This window comes from Melospiza melodia, chromosome 16, assembly GCF_035770615.1.
Source record: "Melospiza melodia melodia isolate bMelMel2 chromosome 16, bMelMel2.pri, whole genome shotgun sequence".
Taxonomy (NCBI): Eukaryota; Metazoa; Chordata; class Aves; order Passeriformes; family Passerellidae; genus Melospiza; species Melospiza melodia.
Genome location: NC_086209.1, coordinates 12,536,537 through 12,563,056, shown reverse-complemented (window position 1 = coordinate 12,563,056; position 26,520 = coordinate 12,536,537). Strand labels below are relative to the sequence as shown.

At 45.6% G+C, this 26,520-nt stretch overlaps 1 protein-coding gene across 1 annotated transcript; it reads left to right on the top strand.

Annotated features, from left to right (window-relative positions):
* The first annotated feature begins 249 nt into the window (after positions 1-249).
* Positions 250-20,071, top strand: IL13RA1 (interleukin 13 receptor subunit alpha 1). The gene is made up of 10 exons (XM_063170666.1): positions 250-331; positions 3,393-3,550; positions 7,100-7,235; positions 9,112-9,232; positions 10,998-11,182; positions 11,570-11,721; positions 12,885-13,017; positions 13,470-13,566; positions 13,851-13,935; positions 15,042-20,071. Exons 1-10 carry the CDS (start codon positions 250-252, stop codon positions 15,159-15,161), a joined length of 1,269 nt encoding a protein of 422 aa, XP_063026736.1. The 3' UTR covers positions 15,162-20,071.
* The last annotated feature ends 6,449 nt before the right edge of the window (positions 20,072-26,520 follow it).

Genomic DNA, 26,520 nt, shown 5'->3' with positions numbered 1-26,520 from the left:
GCACATGGGGCACAGAGGGGTGACAGCAGAGGGAGGGCAGTGCGGGCCGGGGGATGCTCCTGTCGCTGCACAGCCCTGAGCCCGGGGCGGGGCTGCCCAGGTGGCGGGGCCGGGCCGCCCCTCCCGCCCGGCTCGGATTACCTGGGCGGGCCGGCCCGTCCCGTCCCGTCCCGTCACGCCGCCCTTCCCGGCTGGTCCGGCCCCCTGACGGGAAGTGGGAGCGAGGGGCCGCGCTGGGGCGGCCGAGCCATGGCTGTGCCCGCGGCAGCTCCGCTGCCCTGCCCGCTCCTCCTCGCCGTGTGCTGGGTGGCGGCCGCGGCGGCGGCGGCAGGTAGGAGCGGGCAGGGCGGCGGGGCCCGGGAGCGGCTGCGGGCTGCGCTCCGGGGCGCGGTGCCGGGCTCCTCTCCTCGTGCGTGGGGCGGGCGGCTCGGCCGTGGCTCCGCGCACACGCGGGCATGGATGTCAGGGAAATCCTTTCATTTTGTGGTAGAAATAGCCCGAAGCTCGTCAGCCGTGTGCGAGGCAGCTCCGGCTGCGCGCCCTGCGCTGTCGCTTACCGGGAACGGGGATGCTGAAAATCTGCTCTCCCCTTTCATTAAGGCAGGGTCGGTAGAAATGTTTTAAGCTCCATCTTCGTTTCCCAGGACAGTTTCTGCCTTAAAACCCCGAGCAGAACCCCCTGCCCTGCTCCCGGTGCCCGCGTCCTGCGGCGGTGCGGGAGCGGCTCCGCCGGTGCGGGCGCGCAGAGCCCCCCTCGCCCTGCGCCTCCGCTCTTCCTTCGCGATTCCCGAGTTTGGAAGTACGAGTGTTTAGTTTTGGGAGACATGCGTGCGCGTCTGTGAGGGCTTCATAAGGACGCGGGCTTGAAAGTTTATTATCTGCTCACGTTATCCAAAACCCCAGCTATAGACATTAACGAAATGTTATTTTTCAACTGTCTGCAATTCGGTTTATCACTGTGAAATCAACTTTATCGCTATGAAATCAACTTTCAGAAAATGCAGGAGAACAAAATAAAAATATGATGAGTTTTTATACTACTTTACAACACTCTCACGTGATACTTGAAGCAAAGGATTTGCTGATGTTTCCTCGTTAGGGCTTTTAGAAAGAACATGTTTTCTATGCCTCACGTAATCTCTGCTGGCTATTGCTGTTCTTCTTTTCTTAGAAGCACCGCTGTGGTTTTGCATTTTAAGAGTGAAATAACGGCTTGCCCACATTTTGTAGTTGGTCATTGAGTTGTTCTGCAAAATTGCTACAGAAATTTTAATAACGAGAGCATGAGATGGTGAGCATGAGCATATTTTACACAGATAAAAGTATGAGATTGGCTTAATCTATGAATAAAAGATGAATTAAAAACATTAAAACACGAGCTTCAGAATTCTGTAGATTATTCAAAAACCTACTAGATTTAAACTTTTTATGCTAATATGATCTATTGATTAATTTATAAGCTGGGAATATTAACACTTCTTTGTGTGGATAGTAATCCAGAAACCTTAAGTGCAATGGCTTCTAATCAAACCTTTTAGAAGAAAGTGTTTGGAACTTACGAGTAGAAATCAGGGATGACATTTTTTAATGGTTTGTGACTATTGTAGGTAAAAGTTCAGTCATGACAAGATGGAATGCTTGGAGCTGTGTAATCTTGTTGAAAATGTTTTGTTTTGTTTTTTTTTAATATGATCAGAAAGACTCAGTATTTTCAAACTTAATGTCCCAAGGCTGTTCCTAAAGCCTGTCCTATGTTTTTGTTAGTGGAAGAGGTAATAGGCAAAGATGTTCTTGCTACGTTCAGTTTTCTCACTGGAGTATTTTTGCAAGAATAAAAATTTCTCTTTTCTGCTCAAACAAAAATCACAAAAATTTTAACTATTCAAACAAACTAAGCGTATTCAAACTAAATCAGTGCATCTTTGTAATTATTCTCATTATCTGTGCAAGCACATGGATTATGATGGTGCCTGATCTTTACCATTGCCTGTTCCTGTACTATGCAAAGGTCTGAGAGAGCTCCAGAAGTTTGATGAATTCCCTTCAAGATTTAGCTGCTCTGGCTTTTAGGAAATGTAAAATAATGGTGTCATGGATGCTTTGAGCAGAACTGTTGCTCAAGGAAGCTCTTTTCCTTCTGTATCTTCCCTCTTCCTTGTGCTAGCAGAAGGAAACGGGGCTGCGCTGTGACCTGGATGGGAAAACTGATCTTGATGGAATTATTCTGCCCTTTTCCTATGAGCTCACTTGAATATTGAGATGGGTTGAGCTTGGTTCCCTGGGACAGGAGGACCTGCAGCACGAGCTGATATCTGTTTGAAGTGTTTGTGAAACTATTGAGTAACGAGGGTACACTCTGCCCACAGACTTACACGTGGTGGTGGCTCAGTGATGATAGCTGGAGGTACCCTGACAAACAGAAATTAGGCCTGTGGTTCAACATCTTCTCATAGTACATATTAGAGTAGCCCTTTAAAAAAACAAAGTTCACTCTTACTTTTTTAGGGAATTCCCAGTTGGTAATGTTTTCTAGAATTGATGTCTGACACGTACTTTACTTTTTCCTGGAAGTTTGCCATTTCTTGTCGTATTTCCCTTCTTTGTTTTCTAATATGATCTTCAGGGTTTGTGATGGGTCTTGAGTAGGCATTGACTCAGTGCACACGATAAAGAAGGGTCAAAGCACAGATGGATTTATCGCTGTGACCGTCTCTGAGTCATGGCCCTGCTCTGCTTCTCATTGGCTTTTGGGGAGGTAAAAACTGTATCCCTGAAGTGTGGCAGCAGTAAATTACTACTTGTCCCACACTGGTTTTGCTCACTGTGCCAGAACACAGCATTATATTTTTAATAGGTAATTGAGAAAACAATGTGGTTTCCTTGTAGTTTTTTAACATTCTTGCATTTGCAATCTTTGCTTTGCTTGCAATCTTTGCTTAAATTTTGCTTCTAAGATACAGCTGTTACTAGCAAGATGTAATCACTTGTCTTTTTAAGGATTTCTCTTTAAAACGATGCTGATGGATAACTTTTGGGGAGAACACAGTATTAATTGCTCCACAAAATGTATATGCTGTTTTTACTAAAGTTTCAGCGTGTGATTCATCTTCCTGCAATGCGCAAAAGCTCAAGTACCACAACCGCTGCCTTGTTGCAGGCTGCAATTTCTTAAAAATTACTTTTCAGGTAATTTGTGCATACTTAAAATATTTATGGGTTGAGGTAACAAGAATAATAGAAATGCTTTAGTGGGCAGTACCTTATCTGATAGAGAACATGAGTTGACAAAGCCGACAAGTTATTTGTGTTCTTTTCTGTCAGAGAGTTAAAAATCTGCCAATATTACTAATGGTAAGGTGTGGATTGTTACACTGGTAACTCCTTTCTTCCAGGAGCAAAAGTTCTTCCGTCTCCATCCAACTTGAACTATTCACTGACCCATATCTGTACTCTGACCTGGACGTGGAACCCCCCAGAGAACATCAGCAGTAGCTGCAACCTGGAGTATTCCAGTGACATCGTCATTAATGGGGTTCCTGAGGACAGAAGAGTAAGTGCATCACCTTTTGAGCTCTGTGTTCCAGTAAATGTTTTTATTGTTATAAAGCTCCCTGTGGGAGACCATATACACGTATATAAATACAATTTTAATATAGCATTTCATTCTTATCATGGGATCAAAACCTCAAAAATGAATCATACCAGCATATGGGATCTTCAGATCATAAAAATCTGTCTGTTGCTCTCTGATAACTGAGTGCTGGTGGTAACACAAAAGTACTGTAATTATAATGGGAGAAGTCTCCTTTCAGTGTTTGCTTATGCAGTTTTCTAGATACAGGGCAGTCTACATACTGGAGAGTTAAATGGGAATTTGCAAAGGCTTTTCTCCTTTGCTTTGGACTCAGTTTAAAGAGACATGCAGATTCAGTTGTAGTTTGACAGTATTGCATCTTTTGGAGATAATGCCAAGAATTAACATTCCACATTTACCCTCTCCCTGCAATTACAATTATTTGTGGGAGGGTTGTGTTTTGAAGACAATATGGTGCATGTTTGTTGCCTGGAATTGAAGACATATAACTCATTTGTTTTGGGCTTTCTTTTTCTGTGTTAGATGGTTTGCCCAAATGTGCTCCTTGCTGTGGATTAGCTGCTGTTTGACAGGGCATTGCTGTGCTGTCCATTGCTATGGGCTGTAGGACAAGTATTTTTACAATTTATTGCCAGTAAGAAGATAAATCCGTTATTCCAAACTCTGGGAATTTGAAGCCTTTGGTAGATGCCAGCTGTGGGGGAGAGAGTGCTGCTATTTCAGATAGGGTTACAATTGATATGATGCCTCTTGAAGCAGTCCATTGTTGTTGAGCCCTGTTAACAGACTTACAACCTGATGCTGTAAGTCCTTTTGGCCTTTTCATGCTAACCACTGTATTTTTTCCCACAGCTCCAGGATATCCTGGACATGAGTAGGGATGTGGTTTGGCCAGTTTGGATGGAGCATTGAACAACCTGTTCTAGCGGAACGCTGGAACCCACAGCGAGGGGGTTGGAACTGGATGATCGTTGAGCTCCCTTCCAGCCCAAAGCATTTTATAATTCTGTGACTCTGGTTTTGCAAACAGCTGAGCCGATTTAATGTCACTGCTAAAAGGGTGATGTTTCATTTTGACACTAATGATCTCTAAAAATCTTCATTGGAGCTTTAGATGAGCCAGTTGAACCCACTAACACAGCAGAAACCTATTTACCTATTTTGATTGATTCATTAACAAATCAACAAGTAGAAAGTCTCCATGGTTAAAGAGCTAAGTTTCTGGAAGAGTCTAGTAGATATTAAGGTCATCAGCAGTGAATGAACTGAGGGTCAGCAGTTTCACAGGACAGGATGAAACAGACTGTACATCTTGCTGTGAATCTTTTTGCTCACAGAATCTGTTGGAGGTTAGGATTTTTTCTTTATTTTTTTTTTTGAGGAAATTTTCTCCCACTTGTTGTTAGAGATGATAACAACTGGTGCTTAAGAGAGACAAAAGAAGTGGCCAAGATGGGGTGAAGGGGTGCAGCTGGCTGCAGCTCCTTAGCTGGGGGGTTTTCTTTTGGGAAGGGCAGAGATACGTTGGCATTTTGGCTCAGGGGTGAGGGGCTGGGCTCAGCTCTGAGCGCTCTCTCATTCCTGGGCTCTCAGGCTGCACTGTGGGAAGAATTCCCCACCACTGGGGAGTCCCATCTCCCACTGTTTTCTCCTACCATGAGTGAGGCTCATAAGGGTGGCTATTGAACTGGGGCCTTATTAACACCCGGTCTGGGACCCTCATCATCTGCTCGGGAGCCTCGGGGAAAACCCAGGACCCCGAGCCCCTTCCCCCTCGAGGGAGCCTCTCCCGGCCGTGTTCAGGAGCCGGGCTGCCGCTGCCCAGCCCCGCCATTCCTGTGCCACCGCCCCGGGTGTTTCACTGCACTGTAACCCCACACCCTGCCCGACAGGACACCCCGTGGCTCCTGCTACGGCTGAAGAGTTTCTGATTCATTTCATTTATTACTGTGGGATTGTGCTCGCCTGTGCCATTCCAGCTTGCTGCTTCTGAGGTTCCTGCTGCAGCTCCTTTTGCTATCCAGAGGGGCACTGACACCGGCTGCCCCTGGGGTTTGCAGGGGAAGCCGCTTTGCTCTCTCTCCCGCCGGCCCACCCGCCATTAGCGCGTGAGGGAGACGGCCGAGCTCGGCCACAGCGCCCCCTGCCCGGCCGGGAGCCAGCAGCGCCCCTGCTGGCCGTGCCCGGAACTGCGCCGAGGGAGGCTGGGCTGGGTTTGTGCTCTGCTGTTTGCGGTGTTACACACACGGACATTCCAGTCCAGAACTGGTGATCCTTTCCTTGTGTCTTTGCCTGAAAGTGTTGTTATCTTATTGCAGGGGTTCCATACTGTTGTCTCCTTATCGCAAAAGTTTCGTATCTTCTTGGTGTTTCTCGTGGGCAGCTCCTCAGAGCACTGACTCTTTCTTCTTCACAAAGCAGCCAACTGACTCCAGTTCCCTTCTCACCCAGCCACCCCACTCTTTTATAGCACTCTTCTTCTCATTGCTTATAGCTGTGGCCTGTTAAGGCAGGCCTGTTCCTAATCTTTGATAATTGGCCCAGCTGCAACTCCTTAGGGGTAAGATTACTTTTTACACTATCTTTATTTTCTTATATTCTATCCCCCTACATGAAAGCCCTGTTATTTTGGAGTTATAATAATTTTGTGGGAAGGGGGCCCACATTTTCTGTTCCACCTTCCTTGCCAGACACCTGTCTTTTAAACCCAGACAAACCTTATCTGTCCATTTGTTTGATTTCTTTACCCTCTCATTAGTGCCAATACTTATTATTTTTATATATGAGTGGTTACAGCAATCTTTGGCCATAACAAAATTGTTTCGTACCCAGTTTCCAGTTAACTAAAAGGCATCCTCCTAGGCCAACAGAAGATGCTCGAGAAAGTGGGTGATAAAAGGGTGAGCCTTATTCTCATGCAAACATAGTCGAAATGGTAAGATCATGAGATACTTGGGCTTGATGTGGTGTCACTGCTTTTAATAGCCATTTATGGGTTTGTTTTGGTAGGTTTTTCTTCTGCTCCTTAAATCATCCAAACTCATCTCGCTGCTTTTTGGTTGTGTCTTCAAATGTGCTTCATTCTGTTGGTCGTGCGCTCATGTGTGCACACACAGAGAGGTGAAGGTCAGATCTGTAAGTGCCTGTTTATACCACTGTAGTATAAACATGCTACATTTATTTTGTAGTATCCATGAAGACTTTTTCTAGGATCATTTCCCCCTTGTTGTACTTACTTCTTGATCTCTGTGTAGCCTTTGCTTATGTCTGTAGGTCACAGGGGTAGGAGTAGCTCTTCTTTGTGAGTTCTGACTGCGCCTGAGAAAGAAAAAAGCAAAGCCAAGAGATGCTCAGGCTTCCCACCTAGCCAGACAGTGGTTTCCTTTGGCTTTGAGCTGTAGTCTTTCTGAAGGGCTGTAATGTATCCTGACACTGGCAGGAATTCCCATGTGTCTGAGATGGTATGACAGATGTTTTGGTTTTCTTCCCCCCATGTAAACCCAGGAATGGAGTAAGAGCCGATTTCGTGTGACGGACGCGCACTTGAGTGAGGAAATGCGCCTCAGAGTGAGAAGTGAGTGCAAGAATGACAACACCAGTGAGCCCAGCCCCTGGTTGGAGACCTCCCTCCTGCCAAAAGGTAATGCCAGCAGTGGCCAAACCCCTCTTGGCCTGAGAAGACATGGCTTTTTCTCTTCTCTTTCAACAAGAAATCATAAAATGCATCATAGAGAAATACCCGACACAAGGGCTGGTTTTATTGATAGAGCTTAAACAGAATGATTATAGCACCTTTAAATGCAACTGGGGTCTTCTGATGCTTAAAGTCTTCTGGGCAAGCTTGTAAAATGGAAGTGCTCTTCCAAAGCAGCAGTGTAGTTCCTGTTACTTGTCTTCTGCCTCCTTTGAGCCCTTCTTTCTGAAGGGCTGTAATATTTCCTTACACTGGCAGGAATTCCAGTGTGTCTGAGATGGTATGACAAATGTTTTGGTTTTCTTCCCCCCATCTAAACCCAGGAATGGTGTGTGAGCTGCTTTGGTTTTGGTGGTTGTGGCACAGGAGATGGCTCTGACTCCATTAAGCCTACTGCCTTCATGACTAACATCTGTCAGTTTATTTTGCATGATTTTTCTTTATAAACAGAAACCCAAAAAATACAATTGTCTATGTAGGAGGGAGGAATGTAGTAAATTTAATAACTTGTTGAATAAATGAAATAATTGTAATAGGGTTCTGTCTTTTTCAAGAGATGAATGAGGTCTACAAAGCATAGCAAAATAAATAGAGAAAAGGTATTTTTTGTTTCTTGGCATGCAGAAGTATGGGGTCCACAGCAAAACTGTTTGGAAGCAGACTTTGAGGAGTAAGCTATTTTGCTGAATTCTTGAAGTTAGGATGTACAGCAAGAAAATGAGCCTCTTGCCTAAAAGTCTGTCTTAACCCAGGAGCATGAGTTGATGTGGATGAAAACCACATTGGGAGAATGAGAGACCTTATCAAGCTTGTGTGGGTGTCTGCCAGAAGGGTTCTGGAAAATCAGGGAAGGAGATCATTAGGACAGCATGTACTAAACAGGCTGGGGATTTTAAAAGTGTGTGTGCAGATGAAATATTTTTATATATTTCTTGGAATAGGAAAACCTGTTTCATTTCCCTGTACTCTTAGTTGCTGCTTCAGGGAGAATGCAAGCTCTGACTTTCAATGTAGACCTGCATTTAATACGCATTTAGTTTTTAGTTCGTGGAGATGGTGCTGCTTGTTACAAGGAAAAGGTATCCAATACAATGTAATATAGTAATAGAGTGTAAAGAACTCATACAGAAATGCAAGATTGAATATGAAAGACTTTATTCCATAATTGCTTTGCCTGGGTGATCCATTGACCTATTCACAATTGCTAAGTACTCATTTGTATTGATGTGACTTGAGTTTCCAAATGTTAGATTTTAATGTCTAAAGGTATATGGGTCTCAATTAAAAAGTCAGCTTACCTGGTGTTACTCTTGTCAATATTTAAGACTCAGAGGTATTTCCATATTATAAATATCAAGCAACTAATACTATATCTGGAGAAGCTAAAAATAGTCAGCCTTTCATTATGGTTGAGATTGATGGCTGTAAAAACATTTAGCTTTGTTATAGTTTTCCCTGCAATTACCAGCTACTTTGACTTATTTTTAAATACCGGTAGATTAATAGAAATAAATATTTTCCTGACTCAATACCTTGACCTTAGCATCTGGTAACTCTAAGTAGCAATTCAGCCATGGTGAACCCTGGGATGTGCTGTTGTGATTGGCTTGCCTCTCAAAGTTATTCTGCTGAGCTTTCAGCCATTGCAAGCTCTAAACAGCTGGAATTCATCATTTGTTGTGCTGAACAGGCAGTGTAGAGTGAGAGGTAACCAACACATTTCTGTCTTCCAGTTTCAGTTATGAAATGTTTTACTTCTGGAATCAGCAGAGACAACTTGGACAAAATAAATCTTAGAGAACATTTCCAACTTGCCTTGCAGGTATTCCAGGTACTGCTGCTGTTGACTTGGGCTGTGTCTGGCACAATCTGGAGTACATGGCTTGTACCTGGCATCGTGGGGAGAACGCAAGCAGTGACACCAACTACACTTTGTTCTACTGGTTCGTGGCAGATTTGTCTTCCCAGCTCTAAAGTGCTCTAGGACTAATCTTTAGTTTTACATGACACATTCCACTTGTCTGCTTCCTGTTGCTTTTAAAGTTCCCAGGGCATTGTGTCCAAGTTACTGCTCAGTCCCATCCAACAGAAAACTTCACCACTGAAGGGGTCAGGAGCTGCTATGGCCAAGACTTTTTGGGAAGTTGATATAACTTTTGTGTCTGCTGCTGTAGCCCAAATTAACACAGCTGCTGTTGCTTTCTATATTTTTCTATTTGGGCACTTGATTCAAAGAGGGAATAATTAAGAACTAAGCTAGACCAATGTATTAGTTGCTTTCTTTGCAGTCCAAGAAAACAGGATGTTTAAGTGAGGATCACTCACAATGTATGTGTCAGCTCATAAAGCATTGGGAAATGGCATGAAAGCATTAATAACTCTTAGCAGTACTTCTGTTTGCATCTTCAATGTTGTAAATAACTGATTCACCTTTAAAGCTATGAAGAACATCTTTTTATCATCATCCTCCCTGCTGGCCGGCAGACAGCCATAAATGGTGTCTTGTTCCCAGGGAACAGACTTGTGTGAGCCAGCTCTTGGCGTTGATAGCTGTACATGCTGATCTATGCATACTTTTGCACCTTGATGGGGCTTGTGAAATCCCAGATTGCATTAGCTTCTGTAGAAATAGTGGAGTTTCCTTTTCGAAAGCCCCATGTTGTAGTTTTAAATCAGCTTTCTGTCTTATTTGAGCTAACTACATGAACTTTCTGCTCCTCTTCTCCAGTGGCAGTCTCACAGGCCAGCTGTTCAGTTCAGGGCATTTGGGCAGCAAACAGCACAAATCTTGCTGCCTACTTTAAATGTGGGGGGACTATTTGTTCCCTGTCTAAACTGCTGCTCAAACTTACTGTTTGTTATAAGATCAGGACTAATGCAGGGTTGATGATCTGAATTTCTGGGTAGAGAGATACTTATTGGAATAATGCTAATGGATTTGAGCTATCTATTTTCAACCTGCCCTTAATTTTAATGGAAGATGTAACTGCAGGGATTTCAAAGTGGCTTAATTCATGCTTCTTTGAAAGAATAATAATTTTTACATTTTTAAAGCCAAAAACTAAGAAAACACTTCAATTTTAGACTGAAAGATAGATTTTCCACAATGCCAGTGAGGTGGGGTTTTTGGTTCTGTTTTTCCTGGGAGGAAAGGCTACTGGTGTATTTTCGTTGAGACTTGGGCCACAAAGAGAAGCAAGGAAGTAGTTTGTCTTCCTAACTTCTCTATTATTGGAAGGGAATACTGACATTTTGAAAATCAAATTAGGTAAATAGGTAAAACTGAGCTGTCTCAAGAGCTGTGCTACTTGAGGCAGAGCTAAAGGTTGATCAGCTCATTCTATCACAGATGAAATTCTGCTGACAAGAAATGGTCCAAATTAGTATGTTTTCTAAATATTCTTTATTCCTTGGAATTGTTCTCCCGTGTGGAAAATGTGAACCAAAGCTGACAGCAGTTGTTCTTTTTGATATAAAGCAAGCCTGCCTCTCTTTCTGCTCCTTGGCACTCCTCACAAAAACAAGACTCTTTCTGAAGCTTGAGATAAATTAGAGGCTGCTTACTTTGCTTAGCTTTACTTTTTTATATGCTATAGCATAGCTTTAATGCAATATCAGTCTTTAGAATTTGTAACACACGTTTATAAGCAAGCCTTCCCCTTGCTGTCCTTCTCTTCTGAAGTTTACAAGAATAATTTATTCCTCTAGGTTTGATGGCTTGGAAAACCCTAAGAGCTGTAGCAACTCCTCTGTAGACCAAGGAATCTTTGAATGCATTTTCAATCTTACTTTCCCAAAAGACAGGAGAACTTATCCTGATATAAGTATTTTGATAAGAGGTGATTCTGAAGAAGTCAGGCCTGTATGTGCAAGTAAAAATCCTACCACCCTCGGTAAGTTAACCATCACATCATAACAATATAATTAAAATAAGGAATTTCTAGTACATTGTTGTGTTTGAGAAACTTCACCTCATAAAGTATGGATGAGACAATGAGACTAGATGCTCCCTTTTACTGACCTTTGATTTGAAATTATATAGACGAGAGTTTGTTTTCTGTGGGATGGGTATCTGGGAAGAAGGATGACAGGTCATTTTCTATTAACTTCTACTCTTATTCTTTAGTTGGATTTACTAGTTTTTTGACTTACTGGTGCTAACTTCTTCCTCTTTCTCTTCTTAATCTGGTGTAAGTGTAGCATTCTGCAATACAGGACTGAACCATATTTGTAAGCAGTGAAATAGACTTTTGAACTAATTATTCCATTTTGCATTTCAGTAAAACCTGCCACACCAAGACAATTGACATTGTCAAAGACTAATGATGGAATTGATGTAAAGTGGAGTGAATCAGAAACTTTTCCAAAAAGTTGTTTGCAGTATGAAGTTAAGTATAGCAGTGGTGATTTGGACACTGGTCAGATCATTGCAGTAAGTTTTCATTGCTGTTCTTTTTTTTATGTGAATCTTTTGAAATATTTGCAGTTGATAATGAGCAGCTGCATGTGACTGGGTTGGGTGCCAGAGCTGGAAGTGCTGTGTGAATGTAGGATTTTTCTCTTATACTGTAGGTTTATGTTAGTAAAAGCTGTACATCAAAATTCATTAAAGTCTTATGAATCCTTCCCATCATTTTTAGTGTAATTTGTTAGTGTGTGAGAACAGTCTGATAAAGGGGGATTTACTAAACTCTCAGGAAATGGTGCCTGTCTGCTTCTCAGGCATATGGGCTTTGGTGATCTGGTGTTGGGTTTTCCTGCTGTTGGTCTCTGTGGTCGTGTGGCAGCTTTGGATTTAAATGCTGTGACCTGATTGCCCTAAAGAATAATCAGCTGTTGGTGCAGACAAGATCAGAGAATCTCTCAGATTCTCTGAGAGAAAAGCAAAGGGATAAAGACTGAGGATGGAGGGGAAGAAAGAGGGGTGCACCCTCAGATACACTGATTTTAGTGTGTACATAAAAAGCATTGAGTTCAGTGTCTGGATGGACTCGTGCTGTATGTCCATAGCCAAACTGAATGTTCTATTTGATCAGAATGGTAAAAACAGCATGATAAATTTCAAAGTGAGTGGCAGTCTTCTCCTGTGGAGCATGTTTAGTTGTTTATTCTACCCCAAACTCAAATGCTAGCAACATTCCCCAGGAAACTGGTATTTTGGATAAAAAACAAGTGCAGTTAGATCCTATCTAGTGTGTGCTCTTTGTAGAGGCATCACAGAACACTTTAGTATGGTTGGTCATGCTGCCCTGACAAGAAGGGAAGGTAAATCACCGATGTTTCTCAGAAAAAGGAAAAAAAATTAAAAAGGCACTGTTCCAAACGCTAAGTGTTAGTTTAATCATTGATGCCAAATGCTGCATGATAGATGTAGCAGTGAATGAGATGAAATCTTAGCTTTGGAATGTGCATTAAGGCCTTCTGTGCTTGTTAAATTCCACTATGTCCTATTTTTAATGAGGTTTCATAGTCATAAAAAGGTCTTCCATCAAAACATTCAAAATCCATTAGCTTCACAATGTAAATAGTCTTGGAAGTGGCTGAGAATGCCTTGGTAATTGAACAAAGCAAATTGCCTTCTCTTTTTTGCCTTAGTCTGAGAGGAGTTCTGTGTCAATTGCTGGCATTGATGCTCACAGCAAGTACAGCTTCAGAGTGAGGGCAAAGCCAAAGCGGGAGTGCTACAACAGCCACCTCCAAAGTGACTGGAGCGAGGAAAGGAGCATCGGTGAGAGACTTGGCCCTGCACTGTGCTTTACTCTTCATCTCCAAGGCATTTAATACCTTTCTGTCTGCTAAATAAATGGGAGTCAAGGATCATCTCCTTATGTACTTACTTAATTTTGAGTGAAAAAAGGACAGAAGAGCTCTAGTCCTTCAGCAGCACCACCAATCCCAGCCTGTGCTGCTGTTGATGGTGGAGCCATTTGTGGAGCTATGCAAAGTCCAGTGTAGCCAATTTTTCAGCCCTGAGTCTTGCTCATTTGCATTTCCCTGCCAAACACATCAACATTATAATCCCAGCTTGGGAAAACAAGACTGTCCTTACCTACAAAAGTGCTAGTGAACTTGAAAAAGCACTGAGTCTATGAACAAATTGGAGAATTAACTATTTTGTTGTCATTATTCCTAAAAAGCCTATCAAAATATCCCTAAGTTTCAACAATTTCTGTTTTCCAGGTGAGAAGAGGGACTCTACAATCTATTTAGTTCTAATAATTACCATTCCATTAATAGTTGCAGTATCTACAATAATTCTACTGATTTATCTAAAAAGGTAAATATTGATCTCCCTACATTTGCTGCTGTCTTTGTCAAGACGAAAGTTATTTAGAATCTGCCTGTGTCAATGTTCCCCTTCTGCTTTGGGGAGTAAAAATAAGAAATGGGTAGAGTTGCACAGAGAATGAAGGCTGGCCAGTGATGACAAAGTTGACTCCACAAATTTTCTTGACTGTACCCAAACATGATTTTGACATTTTTAAATGATTCTGTGGGTTTTAAATTATTTTTGAATTAATATATATTTCATCTAAATATTTTCTTTTTAACTTCATGAAGGCTGAAGATATTAATTCTTCCACCAATTCCGGACCCAAGGGAAATTCTCAAGCGCATGTTTGGAGAGCAGAACGAGGATTCCCAGGTTAGTAAGAAGCTGTTGGGTCAACAAATCTATTGAACTGGGATCTCTAGGCTTGCAGTTTTGTTTCTCCTATGTCTGTCTTATAACTAACTGTGTATAAGCAAGTATTTAATATGAAGATTAAGTATTTTACAATAGTAGGAGTTGTTCAGAAACAATTACCCAAAACTTAGATTTCCTTCCCCACCCCCACAACTGTGTATACTTTTCTAGTTAGATTAATAGAATTACATTATTCTGTTACTCCAGACTACTATAGTCCCTTAAATTTGTTTCAGGTTGGGGTTTTTTGGGTGGCATTTTTCTGATTGTCAGGCTTCTTGTGCTGTGTCGGTTTTGGTTTGAGGATTTTTGGTTTTGTTTTTGCAACTCCATTAAATGATTTTTACTGAGCATTCATGTCTTTCTGCTACTTAATCATATTTATGATGCTGAATGAAGCTATTTGTGTTTGACTTCCAGAAACTAACATTTTTAGCACTCTCACATTTATCACAGTCTGTTAGCTAGGAAGTAAATCAGCAAAAGAACAAAAGCAGCTATAGTTTCAGTCGCTGGTTGATGAAAGGCTTGCAGTGGTGCATTATTTCGGGGAAAATAAATGTTATACCATTAAGGAAACTGATTTCTAAATAAATCTCTCTCAGTAGCCCTTTATACAAATCCAAAGAGAAGCACACTGACAAGCCCTTGTTCAAACCTTGACATGAATGTTGTTCTCCCAGATGGGACTCTCGGCCACGAGGGCTGTAACTGTGGTAGCAGTTACACTTTGTTGTGCTTTCACAAGTGTTTTGTTACTGCCCCAAGTAATTTTCTCTGTGTGAAAACTCTACAAAGTGTGTTCATGCTCAGTTCTCCATCCTCCTGCCTGAGCTTCACCCGTTGGCTGTAGTTGGAAGCACCAACCTTCAGTTCCTCATTTCCAGAGGACATCTCTTCTGTCCTAAGCCATGGCTCTGAAAAGCACATTTTGTTGCCCAGCCACCTTGGCTTTCCACCATAATACAGGGTATATGTTGTGGAACAGGGGTATGTCTTACGGGGTGAAAAAGCAACACTTGCCATGAGGAAATACTGTTAAAAATGTTGTTCCTCTCTTTCAGAGCTCTGCAAAGGACGACCCCATGAATGCTTTTGACACGTTAATTATAGAAGAAGAAATTCATTCTTTAATTTTAACAGAACCTTCAGAGAGCACTAATCCTGAAAAAGAAAACAGGTAGACTCTGCTTTATCAAAGAAAGAGGAGGAAGCTGATTCCTGCTCCTGTACCTCAGGTGACAGTAGATGTGAAGAGGCCTGTGAGGCACTGGGCAGCTCTTCCTTCTGCATCACTAACAGTGGCTGTTCCTCCAGCTCTGCCAGAAATACCCATCTGAGCTCAGGATGAGCCTGTGTGAAATCCCCTGGGACTGCACTGTGGGTTCCCTGCTCTGGCTTCAGCCAGCTCTGCCCTGCAATTGTTACTGCCGCTCGCACTTGTGTTTGTGCCTCACACCACACTGTCAGGGTTGTTTGTTTTTGGTTTTTTTGTTTTGGAGCAAGCACTGTGACTTCTCTGAAGTATTTGGTTCTGTTTGCAGTGGGTGGGATGGGTCATTCGTGCTACCACGTGGGGTGGCAGAGCATGGACTGTTTGTGGATAACCCTTTGTGTGCCTGGGCTGGGCACTCTCTGGAGGGCACTTATGGACTGAGCTTCTTGTGCTTCTGCCCATCAGCTGGGGCTTGGTCAAATCCCACCAAAGAGGGTATTTTTTTAATTTGAAAATGTGTATGAAAAGCCTCTGCTTTCCAGCTGGTGTTCAGAATATTCATAAAAAAGGCTTAGTTTTATTATCCTGTCAATTGCCTGTCCTCAGATGCCTTGTCTTCATGGACTTCTTGGGTTAATTATACTTTGTGTAAAAAGAGAAATATATTTTTTTTTACTTCTGTGCAGTAGCAGATAACTGTATTGAGTCTCACCAGACTGTGATTCTACTTTGGCCATATTGGCCTGAAGACATCTAATTTTTAGCAGCTAAGTTGTCCTGAGCCTGTTCAGCAAAAACATCAGGATGGACCATGAGTCTAAGGAGAGGTGGTCAAAAGGATTAGCAAATGTTAAACCACTGAAACCCAACTAATGCAAAGGCTTCAAGACCCATCCTTACTGCCAAACTGATGGATCTGGGGAAGAGGGGGTGACAACCTTGACCTGTTTTCTAAGAAATAAGTTTTATTCTTTTTATAGTGATGAGACTCTGATTTGAGCTTCCCCTCTAGGACTTAGTAATGTAAAAGAAGGTGCTGATTTGACTTTTTAAAAAATATTTCTTCTGTATTTTACAGGTGTAAAATATTTCTTCTATATTGTGACAGGTGTTTTATGTTGTTGTTTTGTTCATTCTTTGATGGTTTTGTTTTGAGGGTTCTTTACCCAGCAAAGCTCAGCAGGTGTTTTCTGGACAACTGTGACATTTTTCTGTCTGCATTCTCAGCATTAGTTTCTGCCCTGTGCTGCAAGGGTGGTTACAGTGGTACCTTGATTGTGCTGGAGGAAGAAGATAATGGAATGGAGAGAAAAGGATCCATGGAAGCCCTTCATGGCTAGTGCTCAGGGATTTCTTGCTCCTTCCAGATAAGTGTAGACATGTGAGTTGTGGATGTGGGCAGGCTTAGCATACTGAGAAGAGATCTCCTGATAGGCTTTCTAGGAGCAGACCATAGCTACTAACCTTTTAAAGTTCATCCTTGTCTTCAAACTCCATTCAGTCAAAAAAATGAAACTAAATGCTATGTTTTTAGAACATATTGTTCTGCAAGAAGTAGAATGAGTACCACAGGCTTTTTAGCTACAAATGTGCATCTTTTATGCACTTATGTATTCCCTCCTTATTAATACATCCAATTCTCTCCCCATTGTTCACTGAGCCTCTCAAATACAGTTTTTTCCATGTCTCTTATCCTTCTTTTGTTAGTGGTAGAAAGGAGAGGAGAAATGTAGCAGAACTAGCAGACCCCAGAGTAACACAAGCCTTTTACCTCCAATCAGGCTAAAAAACCCCCAACATTATAAAAATTATTAAATGAGACAAAATAAAAATAAAACCTCAGGGATTTCAGTGAGAAAAAACTCAGGTTATACAAAGTCAGCTAGTAGCACTCTCTGAAATTCCAGAGATTAAGTAATAGCATGAGAAGAGTAATTACATTCCTTGCTGAATTCATTCCCTCTGCAACACTGATGTTCTTATAATGATAAATATTCCTTCAATCTACCTCATCTGGAATGTTGCTCAACATAGACCACTAGGCAGAAATGTATAGTTTCAAGATAAGTAAACATAACTGTAATATAAAGTTTTGTAGCTTTCACCATAACAATCTAGGAAAATCAGTACTTACCCCTAAATTCTTTTGACTTTTATGGTGGTGTCTATAACAAAACCAAAACTTACTAGCTTTTAAAAAAAAACCCAAACCAACAAAAAACCCCAAACAAATTTGTAAAGCCATAGAATGAAAAAAAAAGGATGGAAGGTGTTAGGCCAAAAGGAAGATTTAAATGCTAAGGATGGTTTAAGTCACTATATAGAAAGGTTTTGAATAACACTAGTTGACACTTCCTCATGGATTCATTTATTGAGCCTGTGTTTCAGCATGTAAAGCAAGTATCTGAATATACTTTCACCTTTAACATGTTTTTTTTTTTAAGGTAAGAGGTTTTTTAGCTTGAAATTATCCAGATTTTGCTATGATTTTTTTTTCTTCATTGCAGTTACTTGATCTGTAAATTTGTTCAGAGTGAATAAATGTGATTGAATGCTTTTCAGTGTAATGGCATGGCATTTTGTTCTTGGGTTGAGGAGATTAAACTGAGGCTGAAGAGGGGAATTTTTAATGAGGAACCATGTCTGAAGCATGCAGAACCCAGAGAAGAAAAGTTGAGTTGCTTTGCCCTCTTCCCTTTTAAGAGTGAATTGTTTTAAGAGTCCATTGTGGATGGACTGCATGGTCATGGTTTTGGCTGGGATAGTGGAACAGAGATGGAGCTGAGCGCAAGGTTTGGGCTCTCACCCTCTCTACTCAAGGCCATTCTACTTTCTGACATTGGCACATTATTTCAATGCCATAGAGACTTAATAAACCATCAAACTGGAATTTGACTGAAATTGCTGCAGCTTTCCCCAGTGTATCTTCAGTATTTTACATCTTTGTTAGCTGCTGAGTTTATTGAAAATGCCAGGTTGCTAAACTGGTGGAAGCCATCAACTTGTCACTTAGACCCAAATATATTCAAGTGCCAAATAAACACATTAGTAATGACTTCTTGGAAAGATTGAGAGAGAATTCTTAGTTCCCTTTAGTGAGCTGATCATTCAAAATTAAGATATAAACTTTCGTGTTTCTCTTTAACAATTCTACAGCTTTGGCGGTAATAATGACTAACAATGATTTTAATCACTCCCTGTAAGTGACCTTTTCCTATTTTAATATATTCTGTTAAATAATCTCAGCTTTCTGTATTTGGCATCATTGAGAAATTGAACAATTAATTTTTTTTTTTTTTTTGTTAAGGGGTGACATGACATAGTTGAAACAGTTCAGAGGAAAACACTTCAGTGTAAGTCACAGTGTTTCAGTGCTTACTGGGTAGAACTGTTCACAGGTTGGGTATTTCCATTCACTGGAAAGTATTCAACAAACTTATTTCTGAGCTGGGACTTCAAATACTCAGAATTTCCTTTTTTTTTTTTTTTTTTTTTCATTATTAAAAAAAAGAACAGAATGAATTTTCTGTTTTGGAGGGTTTTCCACTCACTCAAGCAAGAACAGGATGTAGGTGAGTAGGGGGTGGAAGTCCAGATATGGTCAGGATGTTGTAGAAACCTCTCTCCCTCCTTCTCACCCAGAGCTGTGGTCGGGCAGCAGCTGAGAGCTACAGGAACAGGCAAGGTGGGACTGCGAGGAGCAGTTCTGCTGAGTTACTGAAGGTTCATCAAGATAATCCCCAAATACTTCTGTTTTAAACAATATTTGCAAAATATGTTTTAGGGGAGCATCACCAGCTGTAGAAATGTAGCTTCTAGATAATACTGAGAATCCAAATGCAAAACCAGATTAAAATCTCTCTATTTGGATGAACTTTCTGCAAGCTGTTGAACCAAGGTGATAGCAGGAGACTCAGATCACATGATGTAACAAAATCCACACTGTTACCACAGCAAAGCAATGTGGGTTTGGGTGGGTGGCACGGGGAAGAGAAACCTTCTCTTGGGTCCGGAAACTCTGTCTCAGGTTTCTAACGTGTAAGGGCCTGAGGGCTTGTTGATGACTTATGGGGTTTTTTTGGGGTTGGTTTTTTCAATCTGTTTTTCCAATATGCTGGTTATGTAAATGAAATCCTTTCTCTTTGTTTGTAAACCTTGTGGTGTTTATCACTGAAGGACCCCTTCTATGGCCATTCTCTGGTTATTTCTTGGTTTTCTGAAGATAGTAATTCAGTGGGGAAAGACAATTAGTGCTGTCTCCACAGAGCTGAAAACCAGCCAGTGTACTCTAGTAATATTCTCTGCTTCTTGTTTGGCTTTTGCTAAAATGCTGCAATTATTTTCATGACTCTTGCACGAAGCAGCTACTGTTGTGTTGTGTTGTTTAATTCCCCCAGTTATTTTCCTATTTTATGTATTCTCCCCCCAGTTCTGTGAAATGGTTCCTCCCTCCCCTGGTTTTCCCGCCACTGCCTTCCCTGTCGGTTTGTCTCCATGGTTACCCCCTTCCCCCTCAACAGTCAATCGCCCCTGTTATGTAATCTCCCCTCCCTTATTCTCCTTATAAGTAAGTTTTTTCTCCTCCCTGGGCCCAGTCAATCACCCCCCACTCCTCCCAGGCTTCCAGAATCTTCTCCTCTCTGGGGGCTGTGGTTGGCTGTGGTCCCGGGGCCCCTCCTTTATGTTGTATTTATTGGTTACTCCCCTATGTCAATTAGGTTTGTACTTTTCCCAGATTGGCTAGTTGGGCTCCCCTCCTCTCTCCACCCCTTCGTTTTAAAACTGTACCTCTCCCCCCTTCTTGTGGCCACTTGCTGGTTGGCACCCTCCCGTCCTGTTCCTGCCATCGAGCCACCAATAAACCGGAGTTAGCCCCCAGCCTGTGGTCACCTCTTTCTTCGTTCCTCTGCGCTCCTGTCCACACCGCGCATCCAGCCCAGCCTGAGGCCAAGACACCAAAGGGGGCTGGCAGTGTATGCGCCGGGGGTGTCGGCCACCTCCCTTCAGCACTCAGCTAGCTGGACACTCGGGCCAGATACGCCCTCGCGCAGGTTGGCGCCCAACGTGGGGCCTGAGAGTGGACATCTGACCACTGACCAGACCCCGCAGTGTGGGATTTACAAGTTCCTTTGGCCGTCAACCTACCTCAGGTGGTAGCAGACCCTGTTCTAGGGGTAGCACTCCATGAGGATTGGAGTCTCAGCCCTTAGCACCGCCAGTGGAGGACTCCAGGAATGAAGACCCCCTCGCCCGACCTTTTGTTGCCGCTCCTACGAGATTGGTAAGTCCGGACCCCTTCTTCCCTGGGGACTCTCCGGGCTTCCCCTTCGCCTTTTTAAACCTTCCCCTAGGGGTGCGGGCCCTGCCCTGGGGACCTGCCCTCCACCCTCTTTCCTAAACCCCACACTTTTGTTATTTTAATCCTTCCATGGGAGCCGGACTCTCCCCGGACGCGGGGGCCGGGCCCACCACCCTACTCCCTTGTTCCTCACACCTTCTCCTGGACCTCGGGGCGGTGGGAGGGCGAAGGCTCGTTGTCAGCGGCTCATTGTTTTAGTTTGCGTTTTCCCCGGGCGAGAGGGGAGTGACATTGGTTTCCTTTCCCCCTTTCTAGTAGTGATCTTTTTGCTGCTAGAAAGGTGCCATGGGTGCGGGCTTGGGAAAGGAACAAAAAGAGGTTTATTATTATGTTCGTGGTTTGTTGTTTACTGGTGGGCATAAGGCGCCCAAACCAGAGTTGAACTTGTTAGTTAAGTGGGTCTTTTCCAAGTTCCCCAACGTCTCCTCAGAAGTTGTTAAACAGCCACGTTTTTGGGCAGCCGTTGTGGCCAAATTAAATGAAGCAGTGAAGTCTAGGGAGACGAATTTAGCTAACGTGGCATACTGGGCTGGTGTTGTGCTTGCCACTCTCCGCCCAGTAGGGGAGCCGAAGAAAGGGCCCGCGAGTTCTGCGTTGTCCCCCCGTTCCCCTCGTTCGCTTGCCCTTGTCCCTCATTCTGCTCCCCAATCCCATAGGCAGGAGCCCTCGAGAGGGATTCTAAAGGCCGACAAGAAGCAGGGGGTTCCACCTGCCCTTGCTCCCCCTCGATCCGCTCGGCCTCCCCCTTCGAGGAGCCCTGGCCAGGCTTCTCTTCGTCCCGACCCCCCTGTTCCTATCCCCAAGTCCCCAGTTGTTAAATCCAAGGTTCGGTTTGCTGATGGTTTTGAAAATGGCTCCCAGGGTGCCCAAAATGGCGCCGGCCACATGGCCGTTCCCGCCAGGGCCCCTTCTCTTCCCCAGAATCCCTTTCTCCCTAATCCCAACCCCTTTCTCCCTTCTGACCCAGCCCCTTTGTCAGGGGCCCCTCCCTTGTATCTTTCCTTGGTCCCTCCCACTGCTCCTCCTTCAACCCCGCCCGTCGCTCCGCCCCCAGTACAGCCTCCTGTTGACCCCGCCCCTGCTCCTCCCTCATACTCAGCTCCTCCCTCGACTCCTCCCGTTCCTCCGCCTCCTGTACCTCCTTCGGTACAGCCCGCTACTGACCCCGCCCCTATTTCTCCCACTCTTCCGGCTCCTCCTCCGGCTCCTCCCGTATCTCCTCCCCCAATTCAGCCCCCCGTAGATCCCTCCCCTGTTGCTCCCTCGTGTTCGGCTCCGCCCCCATGTTCCACCCAGGGGGCGGAGAGGGGTGGTGTGCCGTGCCCACCCCCTCGTCCCGCCTCACTACCAGGCCCCGCCTCAACCTCTTCCACTTCCGGTTCCCACGCCTCCCCTTCCGGTTCCCACGCTTTGTGTTCCGGGGGGGGGGGTGGGGAGTGGATGACCGGAGGCCGGGGCAGGCGCCCTTGTTGGAAGCCGCCCCGGTTTCGTACACCCTAAGCGGAGAGGGGAGTTCTCTGGCACAGTGGGTGCGTTTAGCACCGGCCCGGATCAAGGAACTGTGCAAGGCGCAGAAGGACTACTCCCGGGAGTCTGAATACTTCCGGGGGTTGCTCCGTAATGCCCTTGCGCAGGGAGATCTGGTGCCCGCTGACCTGAGGGCTCTCTTCTCCAGCTTAACAGGTCCTATGGAATTTCGGATTTGGGTGGCGGAGTGGAAGAGGGAGATTGTGGAGGTTCTCCCAAACCTTTGGGGGAATCCTGCCACATCTCATGATGCGGACGGCCTGATAGTGCAGGAAGAACACCTCTTGGGCGAGGGGCAGTGGGCGAATGGGGCGGCCCAGGCTCGGGCTCTTTTTCCCCAACATCTGGCAGAGTCGGCTCAGGCTGCGGACACCTGTGCCTCAACAAAGTGGTAGAGGCGTTCGGGGACCGGGAGAGAGAATGTATGCTGAGAAAAATGGCATACTATAATGCCAATGCAGAATGCCGAAAGGCAATTCGGACTCTCCCCCGAACTCCCCGGCCCACGGTGGAGGCGATGATGGAAGCGGTAGTGGCTCATGTTCCACTCTCTGCGCGCCCACGCCGAAACTCCGTAGCCTTTGCCGACCTCCCCGAGCCCGAGCCATTCGATCTTGAGGCTGCCCCCGCTGCTGGGCCACCGACACCAGGGCCCGGCAGAAGAACAACGGACACCCACCCCTGCCGTTTATGTGGCGAGATTGGGCACTGGATGCCCCAGTGTCCAATGAGGTTAGATTATCTTAATTACAGAAAACAGAGGGAGAGGGAGAAAAAGACAGCAAAAAACTAGGTCAAGAGCGCAGCCCCTCCCTGCGCGTGGATAAAAATGTGGCGGGCGAACGATCATCACGCGGGGAGGAAGGAGTTGAGGGAGCGCCGCCGCCAAATTTCGTCTTGCCGGACTTGACAAAATTCACGGACATGACTAATACCTGTGGTGCAGTTCCTGCGCTTAACACCTTGTCCTCTGCTTCCCCTTACAGGCTGCAGCTAACTAGGGATTTTTATATCCCCAGCAGTAACATCCAGCTGGTGTCTGTCGACCTCCAACATCCGGGTCGCTGGAGGAAACTAGGACGTTGCAGGTGGACTGTCATCGGTGACACAAAGCACACGCCGCGAGACGTGCACATCATCCCCGGTCTGGTCACTACCGACCGGGATCGTTTCGCGGTAGGGCTGTACTGCGTCCGACCCCCACTTCTCCTTCCCAAGGGACAGGTTATCGCCCAGGCCATCCCCGTTCCCGACCAAGATCACTGGAGCAGCGGCGCGGAGAGGACATCGCCTCCGTCAGTGGCCTGGGCGCAACTCGTAGGGAGGGAGAAGCCCCGCCTGACATGTCAGCTCTCGTTGGGCGGGGATCGAAAGGTCATCAGGGGTCTTTTGGACACGGGTGCGGATGTGACGATCATTCCCTCTCGGGAGTGGCCGTCACATTGGGATTTGCAAAGTGCAGCGGGCACGATTTCAGGTGTCGGGGGTTTACAATTGGCCAAACAGTCTAAGAGCATTGTCCAAATTAAGGGACCCGATGGGCAATTGGCTTCAGTGTGCCCGTTTGTTTTAGATTACAACGAGCCTCTCTGGGGGAGAGATCTGCTAGCCCAGTGGGGGGCCAGAATTGACCTGCCAAAGGCTCCCCAGGTTTTTCAGGCAGTGGCCACTGATGAGCGCCAGACTTGGAAGCTGGATTGGCTCTCAGATAGACCAGTACAGGTCCAACAGTGGCCACTTAATAAACAGAAATTGAAGGCGCTCAATGAGCTCATGCAGGAGCAGCTACTTAAGGGCAACATCGAGGAGTCCATGTCACCATGGAACTCCCCGGTGTTTGTCATCAAAAAGCCCAATAAAGATAAGTGGCGGCTCCTGACCGACCTCTGCCAAATTAATGATCTAATTGTTGACATGGGACCTCTCCAACCAGGGATGCCATCCCCAGCAATGCTCCCCCAAAATTGGAATCTGGCGGTAATTGATATAAAGGATTGTTTCTTCCAAATTCCCCTTCACCCGGACGATGCCCCGCGCTTTGCTTTCACGGTTCCGTCCATCAACCGTGAGTCCCCGGCCAAGCGCTACCATTGGCGGGTATTGCCACAGGGCATGAAGAACAGCCCTGTGATCCGCCAATGGTACGTCGCTTCGCTGCTGTCACCTTTACGTACAGCCCTCGGGGATGCCGTCATTCTCCATCATTATATGGACGACATCCTCGTGTGTGCGGCCGACCACAGTCTACTTGCCCATGCGCTTGACCTGACAACCAATGCGTTGGTTGCTGCAGGGTTCGAGCTCCAGCAGGATAAGATTCAGCGGATGCCACCTTGGAAGTACCTGGGCCTTGAAATTACAAAGCGGACCATTGTTCCGCAAAAATTGGCTATTCGGACAAAAGTCCAGACCCTAGCAGATGTCCATCAACTGTGTGGGTCTTTAAATTGGGTGAGACCCTGGCTAGGCATCCCCACCGAAGACCTAGCCCCCCTTTTCAATTTGTTGAAAGGGGGAGAGGGGCTTAGTTCCCCTAGGGCTCTCACCCCAGAGGCAGAGGTGGCTCTGGAGAAGGTGCAAAAGACTATTTCGGCCAGGCAGGCCCATCGGTACCATCCGGGCCTGCCATTCAAATTTATCATACTGGGACGGCTGCCACATCTCCATGGCATGATACACCAGTGGGACCAAGATCTAAAGGACCAGGGCCTGGGTGACCCCCTCTTGATCATAGAGTGGGTGTTCCTCAGCCACCATAGGTCCAAAAGGATGACACGGCCACAAGAGTTGGTAGCCGAACTGATCCTCAAGGCAAGATCGAGGATCAGGGAGCTGGCAGGGTGTGACTTTGCTTGCATTCACATTCCCATCAAATTGGAAGTGGGCCAATTAAAATTAAAGACCTTTGAAGAACTGTTGCAGACTAATGAATATTTACAGTTTGCATTGGACAGCTACACCGGGCGCGTCGCAGTTGATCGGCCGGCCCACAAATTGTTTAATTCGGATTTCAAATTGTCTTTAACTAAGGTTCAAAGTAGGGAACCACTGGATGCCGTGACTGTCTTTACTGACGCGTCTGGAGCATCCCACAAGTCTGTCATGACTTGGAGGGATCCTCAAACTCAGCAGTGGGAGACCGATGTTGTTCTTGTGGAGGGTTCTCCACAAGTTGCTGAGTTGGACGCAGTCGTCAGGGCATTCCAGAGATTCCCTGGACCTTTTAATTTGGTGACAGATTCTGCGTATGTCGCCGGTGTGGTGTCCCAAGCTGAACATGCAGTTCTTCAAGAGGTCACAAACAAAAGGTTGTTTGAATTGTTAAACAGGCTCGTTGAGTTGGTCTCTCACCGCGAGCATCCATTTTATGTGATGCATGTGAGGTCACACACTGACCTGCCCGGGTTCATCGCGGAGGGCAACCGCCGTGCCGACTCCTTGGCCGCGGCTGCCGTTACGCAGGGCCCGCTCCCAGATGTGTTCGGCCAGGCTAAGATCAGCCACCAGCTCTTTCACCAAAATGCGCCCGGCCTGGTTCGGCAATTCAATCTGACGCAGGACCAGGCCAAGGCGATTGTGGCCACATGTCCCCAATGCCAACAACATCAGATGCCCACCGTGGCCTCGGGAGCTAATCCCTGGGGCCTGGCGAGCTGTGAGGTGTGGCAGACGGACGTAACACATGTTCCATCTTTTGGCCGGTTGTGTTGCGTCCACGTCTCAGTAGACACCTTCTCCGGTGCCATCTACGCTTCTGCCCACACAGGGGAAAAGGCAGCGGATGTTCAGAGGCATCTGCTTCAGGCATTCGCTGTCTTGGGCATCCCTAGGGCCCTAAAAACTGACAACGGCCCGGCGTATACTTCTAAGGAGCTGCGGAGCTTCCTGCAGCAATGGGGAATAGTCCATAAGACCGGCATCCCCTATTCCCCGACAGGCCAAGCCATGGTGGAAAGGGCCCACCAGAGCCTTAAGAAGACCCTGTCCCGCCAACAACCGGCGATGAAGGTGGAGACCCCCCACGTCCGGCTGTCGAGAGCTTTGTACACTCTCAACTTCCTTAATTGCTCTTTCGACAGCCAGAATCCTCCAGTGGTCCGGCACTTCGGCAGCCACCAGCAGCTGCAGCCCAAAGTCAGGCCTCCGGTTCTGGTCAAGGATCTGGAGACCTGGCGGACGGAGGGCCCCTTCGACTTGGTGACCTGGGGGAGGGGATACGCTTGCGTGTCTACCCCCTCAGGTCCCAAGTGGGTTCCATCCAAGTGGGTAAGGCCCTTCGTCCCGAAGCAGGGGACAAAAGCGGGGACTGTACCACAAGTTCGGCAGGCGTGTTGGCGGCGACGGAGGAGGCAACACCATCCACCATCTGCTCCTCCAGACCTTCCCTCCGTGGAGGAAGAGCCTTCCCCTCCAGCCTCTCCTCCACCACTGGACCTCCTCC